This window comes from Microcebus murinus, chromosome 12, assembly GCF_040939455.1.
Source record: "Microcebus murinus isolate Inina chromosome 12, M.murinus_Inina_mat1.0, whole genome shotgun sequence".
Taxonomy (NCBI): Eukaryota; Metazoa; Chordata; class Mammalia; order Primates; family Cheirogaleidae; genus Microcebus; species Microcebus murinus.
The window spans coordinates 89569084-89578271 of NC_134115.1; the positions used below are offsets into that span (position 1 = coordinate 89569084).

General features: G+C 60.7%; 1 protein-coding gene across 1 annotated transcript; it reads left to right on the top strand.

Moving 5' to 3' along the window:
* The first annotated feature begins 4006 nt into the window (after positions 1-4006).
* On the top strand, positions 4007-8321 carry PRRT1B (proline rich transmembrane protein 1B). The gene is made up of 3 exons (XM_020289542.2): positions 4007-6176; positions 6855-6989; positions 8099-8321. The coding sequence occupies exons 1-3, from the start codon at positions 5658-5660 to the stop codon at positions 8246-8248; spliced, it is 804 nt and encodes a 267-aa protein (XP_020145131.2). The 5' UTR covers positions 4007-5657; the 3' UTR covers positions 8249-8321.
* Positions 8322-9188: the final 867 nt, after the last annotated feature.

Sequence of the window (9188 nt, forward strand, 5' to 3'; positions counted from 1 at the left end):
TCCATGGAGTTTTTAAATTTCTGCTGCCAGATCTCTAATTCTCAAGAGATTTTTGTTTTGTTTTATGAAGTTTCCTTTTTTACACCATCCTGCCCTTGTTTCATGAGCTTTCTCAAATTCTCTGATCATACTGGTTTGTTTTTAAAGTTTTCTTCTCCCTCCACGATCTGTTTCCTCCAAGTCACTTTTTTTCCACTTGTTCATTTGTATCTCTTTTCAGGTGAGACGCATTCTTCAGCTCCATGGCAAGTGATCACTGTCTTTCTGTTAATATTTAAGAGTGGAATTACAGCTGGGTACAGTGACTCACGCCTGTAATCCTAGCACTCTGGGAGGCCGAGGCAGGCGGATTGTTTGAGCTCAGGAGTTCTAGACCAGCCTGAGCAAGAGCGAGACCCTATCTGTACTAAAAATAGAAAAATTAGCCAGGCATAGTGGTATACACCTATAGTCCCAGCTACTCGGGAGGCTGAGGCAGGAAGATTGCCTGAGCCCAGGAGTTTGAGGTTGCTGTGAGCTAGGCTGATGCCATGGCACTCTAGCCCAGGCAACAGAGCAGGACTCTGTCTCCAAAAATAAAAAGAAGAGTGGGAATTAGAAAGATGGCTGGAAATTAATTCTTATTAATGGGTGGGGTTTGTCATGTGGGGTATTTTCATTGAAGAAACATTGATATTTTTTAAATCTTGTTCTTTTCCCTTGGGCTGCTCACATTCCTGGGAGAGGACTTTTCTAGTCTTCTCTAGTCTTCTGCCAGGAGGTGGAGACCTGACGTTGGGTGTGAGCCAGCAGTAACCACAGCAATGGCTTAGACCTCAGACCAACAAAACATTCTTTTTGGGGAGGAGTATTTGGTCCCAGGCAGTGATTAGGATTACTGTCCCATGGTGATTAAAAGCAGAGCAACTTCCAGTCACCTTTATGATCATCTTCAAATGCTCTTCAAACATCGCACCCCTGTTGCCTGCACCTACCTGGGTGGGCTGCTCCCACCTTCCTGCCCTTGTTAATATGTCACTCGGGGACGTCGTCCTCCTCCTCACACTAAGCTCTGGGTTGTTTCTCCTCTGGTCAGCCTTTGTCTCTTTTGTCACCTCTAAAGCCTGCTCTCTGTGCTACCTCTTCTCTGATTTCAGTGTTCCGAGTGATTTGTCTTTTCCCGACTCATCCTGGCTGACCCGGTCTTGCTGTCGTGTGTCCGCAGGCTCTTGCTCATGGTGGATTGTCTGCATGTTTTCCCCTGTGCCTTGTGAGCGCAGCTTCAGGGACACCTTTTCCATGGGAATTCTGTCAGCTCAGAAGGGAGTACTTTTACATTTGCTTTGGATAAGTCCCAGAGCTCTTTCCTGGAGCTCCTTTTGTTGTTGTTTTTTTTAATGTCAATTTTTAGTGTGGGGGTGTCTGGACCACTAGAGAGACTGGAATTGAGGAACAGGCCTGCGGTTCCAACCCCCAGGGAGATTTTATTTCCTCACCCATAACTGGGATGGTTCAGACCAACTTCCTTGTCACTTGTATGAGCCGTGGGCCGTTCTGCTCTCTGCATCCCAAACCCTGCTTACCAGGCCCGAGGCTCGGTCTCCTGCCTTCATCCGGGTGTGAAACTCAAGCCCTGGGCCACTGAGACCGGCCCCCAGGCTTACCCGGCGCTTCCAGGTTCTCCATAGGGGCACATTTCAGGGAGAAGTCTCGCACACATTGTTTTTTTGTTTGTTTTTTGTTTTTGAGACAGAGTCTCACTCTGTTGCCCGGGCTAGAGTGCTGTGGCATCAGCCTAGCTCACAGCAACCTCAAACTGCTGGGCTCAGCGATCCTCCTGCCTCAGCCTCCCGAGTAGCTGGGACTACAGGCATGTGCCACCATGCCCGGCTAATATTTTCTATATATTTTTAGTTGGCCAATTAATTTCAATTTTTAGTAGAATCGGGTCTTGCTCTTGCTCAGGCTGGTTTCCAACTCCCGACCTTCATATTATTTTAAAGCTCAGATTTCTTTTAATTTTGCAACAGAGTCTCACTTTGTTGTCTGGGCTAGAGTGTGGTGGCCTCAGCTTAGCTCACAGCAACCTCAAACTCCTGGGCTCAGGCGATCCTCCTGCCTCAGCCTCCCAAGTAGCTGGGACTACAGTGTGTGCCACCACGCCCCGCTAATTTTTTTCTCTTTTGTAGAGACAGGGTCACTCTTGCTCAGGCTGGTTTTGAACTCCTGGCCTCAAGTCATGCTCCCACCTCGGCCTCCCAGAGTGCTAGGATTATAGGTGTGGGCCACTGTGCCCGGCCTAATTATTCAGATTTCTGTTTTAGAAGAAGGGGCAGGCGTTAAAATAAAAACTCAGATTTCAGATGAAAAATCTACATTTCTGGTCTCACTTGCTGGGAAATTAAAAGGAAGATCTGGCCACTAAGATCCCCCGCGGTGCTTGGAGGTCGCATGCCCTCCGCCATCCTACTGTGCCGCTTGGCCAGCCAGGCCCCTGCGGGCACCTGCAGATGCCCCGCCGGCCCCGAGCCCCTAGGACCCCCGTAGTGCGGTGAGCCCGACCCCGCCGTGGCGCCTTGCACGGCAGTGACGGGGCCGTCGGCAAACAAGGCAGTCAATTATTAACAGGTGCGAGGCGGCACCAGGAAACCCGAGCCCGCGGCGACGCCGGGCGCCTGGCGGGAGCAGGAGCCGCAGTCCCGAGCGCCATGGAGGCAGGTACGGCGGGGCCGCGGGGCCGGGGCGGCGGGCCGGGGCGGGAGGAGGCGACCGCCCGGCCGGACATCTCCCACCCGAGCGGGGGGCCCAGGAGGCTGTAGAAAGTTCTGGAGCTCTGGCCGAGCCCCTGCCCCGCTCTGGGGGCGCCGTGCGCGGGATGCCGGGCGGCAGCAGATGCCCGGCACGCCCGCGGGCGCTCTCCAGCCGCCCGCGCCGCGGCCCGTCCCCGGTGGCTTCGCTCGGCGCTGCGGGGAGGGCGACGCTGGCAAGCCGCGCGGAGACAGAGGCTGGTGGCGGAGGTCGAGGAGGGGAGGTTCAGACGGGAGAGGTGGGGACAGAAGCCGAGAGGCGGGCGGGGCAGAGGCGGAGGGACGCGCACACCGGGCGCCGCGCGCAAAAGCGCCGCCACCGACTCCGAGCGCCCGGGCGAGCCCCGCGCCGGGAGACCCGCGCGCGGCCTTGCGAGTCGCGGGCCGGTCGGGCTGCGCGGTGGCGCGTGGCCGCGCAGAGTCCCGCCGGCCCGGCCCACAGCACGCCTCGGGAACTGGGGCGGGGCGCGCCCAGATCCATCCGACCGGCTCCAGGGGCCGCCGGGCGACGAGGGGCCCGGCCCGGCTCCTACCCCGCGCGGGGTCCGCCCGGACCTGGAGCTCTCACCCCCTGCTCGGCCCGCGGCCCCCGCCCTCGCGCTGGAACGTCCGGCCCGGCTCAGGTGTTGGTCTGCCACCCGAGACGCCGCCAGGTCGCGGCCGCAGCCCCGCCAGCAGGTTTATTTACTCTGCGGCCCCATCTCCGCCTTCGGCCCGGTATTCGCCCTGGCGGGATCCAGGGAACTGTGGTTTTTGTTGTGATAACTGGGGCAAGGGCCCTGCGAGAATTCCTGTCGCAGGCACCATCCGGGAGGCACTGGTCTCCGGAGTGGAGACCTAACTCTCTGAGGCTCAGTTTACCTGCTGAGAACCTCACTTACCCCATTTGTAAACTGGGGATCATACAAGCAAAAGTGCGCCGAGGGTGACTCTGGGTTTTGACCCCACTCCATAATTCGCCTGCTTTTGAGTGCTTTTCAATGACCTCAGGTTGTTTTTTGTATTTTGTCTAACTTTTTAATTGTCATCAGATGGAGAGATGGGCTTTTTTTTTTTTTTTTTTTTTTTTTTTTAATATTTTTTTTTTTTAATTTCTTTATTATATTTTTTTTGCTTTTTTTTTTTTTTTTTTATTGCATGCATCCTGGGAAAAACTGATGCTGGGCTTTTTTTTTTTTTTTTTTTTTTTTTTTTTTTTTTTTTTTTGAGACCGTCTCGCTCTGTTGCCCAGGCTAGAGTGAGTGCCGTGGCGTCAGCCTAGCTCACAGCAACCTCACACTCCTGGGCTCAAGCGATCCTCCTGCCTCAGCCTCCCGAGTAGCTGGGACTACAGGCATGCGCCACCATGCCCTGCTAGTTTCTTCTATATATATTAGTTGGCCAATTAATTTATTTCTATTTATAGTAGAGACGGGGTCTCACTCTTGCTCAGGCTGGTTTTGAACTCCTGACCTTGAGCCATCCACCCACCTCGGCCTCCCAGAGTGCTAGGATTACAGGCGTGAGCCACCGCGCCTGGCCGAGAGATGGGCTTTTAAAAAATTGTGGTAAAATACGTGTAACATAAGATTTAACATTTTACTTATTTTTAAGTGTGCAATTCAGTGGCATTAAGTACACCCACAGTGTTGTGCACCATCACCACTATCCATCTCCAAACTTTCTCCTCTTCCCAAAAAGAAACACTAACCCCACGTCCCCCCTACCCCTGCCCCAGCCCCTGGTAACCTGGAGAGAGAGGTTTATAGGGCCTCTGCTTGCAAGTTGTTTGTCAATGTCCCATTGGCCAAAGCCAGACACATGGCCAGGCCAAGCTCCGAGGACTGGAAAAATAGCGGGACTGTGGCAGGTGTAAAGGTGAGGCGGTATAAACAGCAGGTGTGTGAGGAGCAGAGGCCTTGAGTGAGACCCTGGCTGCTGGGAGGGGCTGGGGCAGGAAGCTCTCAGGGGCTCAGTATTCCTGCCACTGGGACCCCTCCCAAGGATCCCTGTCCCTGACTCCACCCTCCAGCCCTATGGGGGACGGAGATGGGAGAAGGGGTCTTTAGAAAGGCCCCTCCCATCCACTAAGATGTCCCGTGTAGTGTTTCACTTCCGCCTCTGCCTTCTATAACCCTTAAGGACACTTAGGAAACGAACTTGAAGCCAAACCCTTGTTGCCGGGCTGCCCGCCCCTGGTGTGAGGCCTTGAATGCCCACATGATCAGAAGAGTCCATCCCAGCTTCTCTTCCAGGGCTTTCCTTGGGCCCCTGCCAGAGACCCTCAAGTGCACGGCTGGTCAGGATGCTCTCGGGAGGTGCAGGGGGACCTTCAGGATGTGTTGAGACCTACTCAGGAGCCACCAGTTTATCTGTGTCTGCTGGATAGGGCCTGGGTTGGAAGGCAGGCAGCTGGGCGTCTTTGGGGCTCTGGCCCTGGCTGCAGGGCCCTGCACATTCTGGTTTCTGTTCTCTCTGTGCCTTGATGGCAGATGACTCTTAGTGACCTCCTGGCTCCACCATGTCACTCTACTAGCAACAGCCTGGCTGACAGACTCTGGCAGTGCCTGAGCACCCCATTCCTCCCCCACAGCCGCAACCCAAGACTCTGACTGGCTCTGTTCATCTTTCCAGAGGAGCCACCTGTTGGAGCTGTACCTCAGGACAGCCAATCAGGGGCTGCCCCGGGTCCATGCTCTTTTTATGGTCCAATCAGCTGTGAAAGCTGGGCCTGGGGGCGGGTGCTAGCGCCTAATAGAGGCAATTTGGACCTAGGGCGGGGGCCCACAGCCAGGTGGGTCCAGCTGGGCCCTTTGGGGGCCGTGTGACCCCAGCAAGCCGCCTCAACCCTCTGAGCCCCAGTTTCCTTGTCCCATCATTGTCCTTCGCTTGATGAGCTGGAGAGGACTGGCACTCGGTATGGAGGGGGAGGCGTGTTTGGGGTGTTGGGGGAAGGTCCCACCTGAGGGCCCCGGCTCACCGCCCTGCCCTTTCTCTCCAGGCGGGGACGCGAAAGCGGGTGGCAGCCCTGTCCCTGCAGAGGACGCCCGGAGCCCCACGCCCCCCGCGCTCCCCGCGCTCCCGCGCCGCCCGCAGCCCCTAGACGAGGACGCGGGGCCCAGCGAGGACGCGGCGGGCGCGGGCGCCGGAGGAAGCGAGCCGGCCCCGGAGGAGCCGGCGGCGGCGGGCGAGGCCAGGCCCGAGCCCAAGGCGGCGGCCGGCGGGGTCCTGCCCATCGGCTTCGTGGGCGAGCCGCCGCCCTACGCGCCGCCGGACCCCAAGGCGGTGCACCTGCTCTACCCGCCCTTCCCGCAGGTGCCGGTGCTGTTCCAGGCCGCGCCCGCGCCCGCCGCCGCCTTCCCGCCGCCCGCCCCGCTCTACCCCGCCGCGCCCGCCTTCCCCTTCCCCGTGGTGAGTCGCGGCCGCGGGGCCGGGCGGGCGGGGAGCGGCGCGCAGGGGCCGAGGGCTCACTCCGGTCCCTTGGCCTGAGGAGCGGGAGGCTTCCCGGAGGTGGGGGCCTGTGAGCGGGTGCGGGAGGGTGATAGGAGCGTCCCGCAGAGAAGGGGAGGAAGGGCGCCCGGGCAGAGAGCACAGCACGGCGTGGGGGGAACGAGCGAGCGCGGCTGGTTTGGCGCGGGTGGGGCAGGGAGAGAAGGAAGATGGGACCCAGGTGAGGGCCCCGGGGCTTTGGGCGAGCTCTTGATTAGATTTTCTTTAAAATAACCAACCAAACACCCCCCCCCACCACGCCCCCCCACCTTCCCACCTTCCCCGGGATGCCCGGTGGAGAGATTGGAGACGCCCCGGGGGGCGTGGCAGCAGGTGGGCACTGGAGATGCCGTTGGTGGCGGGACCCTGGTTGCAGAGGGCAGAGCCCAGAGGACTCCTGGGGGCTGAGCGACCGGCGGGGGGGTGCAGGAGGGGGAGGGCAGGGGCCCCTGACCCACTCCCTAGGTGACCTGCAGCATCACTGGAGTCACCGGGTGGGGGTGAGGGGCACAGAGTGACTGACCTTCGGGCCGGGGCTGGCTGTGTCCTCACTCGCTGTCTGGCGGTGGGCGCCCCTCACCACGTGGCTCTGCCCCACAGTACGGCAGCCCCGTGGCTGCCCCGCCCCCGGCGGAGCACAGGCCCCTGCCCAAGGACTACATGGTGGAGTCCGTGCTGGCCACCCTCTTCTGCTGCCTGCTCACCGGGCTCGTCGCCATCGTGTACTCCCACGAGGTAGGTGGGGTGGCCGCCCCGCACAGCCCCTCCCAGCACGCAGCCACCAGCACCCCAGGTGGGGGCCACAGCGCCCCTCTCCCACAACAGCCTCTCTGGGGTCTCTCCCGCGGGAGGGGAGGGGAGGGGAGTGGGGAGGTCCCCGCCCTCTGGCATGGGCGCCTGGCCGCTCCAGCGCTGCTCTGGGCGCCGGCCAGGGTAACTCGCACGTGTGGGTGGCGGCTGAGGCCCAGGGGCTGCCCGTCCGCTGGGGCTGTGCTCTGAAGGGGAAGAAGCTGCTCCTTCGCCACCGCCCATCCCCACGCCTGTCCACGCCCGGCACGGAACCCTCCCCTAGCTGCCCGTCTGCTGCCCGCCCGCCCACCCCTCTTCATTGTGTGTCTACTCAACCAGCCACCACCTCTTCACCTCCCTGGCCTCTTCCCACCCACCTACCTGCCACCTCTGTAGCCTCTGTCCCTCCCTCTCTGTCTATTCACCCATCTGTTTACTCACCTGTCCCTCTCCTCACCCATCCTCCCCTCCATCCGCCTCTCACTAGCTCCCCCTTTTCCTTCCCTCCCTCACCCCCTCCCCACTTCACTGACCGTATGGGGCGCAGGCTGGGCCCTGGGGACTCGGCGATGCCAGCGTGATGAGACTGCAGCAGAGACGCAGCAGGCGAGCCTCTGGGGCCTGTGCTCAAGGCTGACGTGTGTGGCCCTGGCTTCCCTCTACTACCCAAGCCCGGGCCATGGAGAGAAGCCAGCCCTCAGGACAGCTCAGAGCCGGGACTCTGGAGGCCACTGCCTGCCTGTGAGCCCTAACTAGCTGTGCAGCCCTAGGCAGGTCACCTAACCTCTCTGAGCCTTTGTTGCCACACCTGCAAAGTGGGGGCAGCCTCAGGGGATGGCAGATGAAGCTGTAAGGGCATCAGTCAGTGCCAGGACGAGCACCTGGAAGCAGGTGGCCACTGCCGCCATCACTCCTTACGAGTGGCGGGCCTGGTAGGTCCCTGGCCCTCTCAGGGTGTGCTTTCCAGGCTGCAGGACAGGGCCTGTCTCTGGCGGCGTTGCACAGGGTGGCAGTGGGGCTCCTGGCTGCTCACTGCCCGAGCTATCTCGTTGCAGACCCGTGCAGCCCTGGGCAGGGGCGACCTGGCCCAGGCCGAGGCAGCCTCGCGGAAGGCCCGCTCTCTGGTGCTGTTCAGCCTGCTCTTCGGGGTCTTCGTGTCCACCAGCTGGGTCATCTACGTGGTGGTGGCACTGTACCTCCCCTGAGGATGCCTCGGGGGGAACCAGCCTGGCCAGCCCCTCCCTGTGGACTCGGAGCCCCGCCGGTGACCGGCCGTCGCCTACAGAGCGGACCCAGGGCCCAGATGAGGGTGAGCTCAGCAGCCTGGACCTCAGCCCCCGCCGCGGCTCGCTGAGGCCCGGGCAGCGTCCTGACCTGAGGGGCCCCGGAGCCCGGACCCCGCGTGGGACAGGGCTGTTTCCCAGGCGCCGGCTCCCAAGGTCTTCCAGGGACTCTTGCCTTTGCCTTCATCCCTCAGAGGCCGTGGGAAGGACTAAAGCCCTCACTGTCTTCAGAGCCATCTGGAAGGACTTTGCCACCCCCGGCTCCCCTCAATCCACCCCAGGGACTTGGGGGCGATCTGGCTGCCCGTGTTTAGTGGCGAGGAGCTGCCCCTCCTTCCCTCCCTAGTAACTCCCGGCTGGTTGTCCCGCACCTGCCCAGCCAGAGACGGGGTCTTTCACGCGGACCCCACCGTCTGTGCCCGCTCGGTCAGCAGAGAGCAACACCCCGTGCAGAGCTTCACGGTGCTGCTGCGGGGCGCAAGTGGCAACACCCGCCCACAGCTGGGCTCCAGGGCTCCCTGCCCGCCCCTCTTGGGGATCCGTGGGCACACCGAGGATCCGCGTGTTGCTCACGCTGCAGCGCCACTGAGCCCTGCTGCTGCCTCGCCTGGACCCGTTTCTGCCGGGGCGGGGGCAGCTTAACTAGAAACATCTCTCCCCGCCTCGGCTTCTGCTTACTGCTTCTTGGGGTCTTTCAGCTCCTGCCTCACCCCGCCTTAGCTTTCTGCTCGCTTGTGCGCTCTGTCTCTAACTTCATGGCCCAAAGCCGGAGGGTCAGCTGGGCCCCCCGCTGGTGGCTGCCCCCGCAGCCTGCAGAGCTGCACCTGGGTGCTCAGGTCTGCTGCCTGGAGCCCCAGGCCGG

Excerpts from the sequence above, each read along its gene's own strand:
- PRRT1B (XM_020289542.2), top strand. The coding sequence starts at position 5,658 with ATGAGCTGGAGAGGACTGGCACTCGGTATGGAGGGGGAGGCGTGTTTG. Across the intron at positions 6,177-6,854 it reads CCGCCTTCCCCTTCCCCGTG|TACGGCAGCCCCGTGGCTGC; the intron begins GTGAGTCGCGGC and ends TCTGCCCCACAG. Across the intron at positions 6,990-8,098 it reads CCATCGTGTACTCCCACGAG|ACCCGTGCAGCCCTGGGCAG; the intron begins GTAGGTGGGGTG and ends ATCTCGTTGCAG.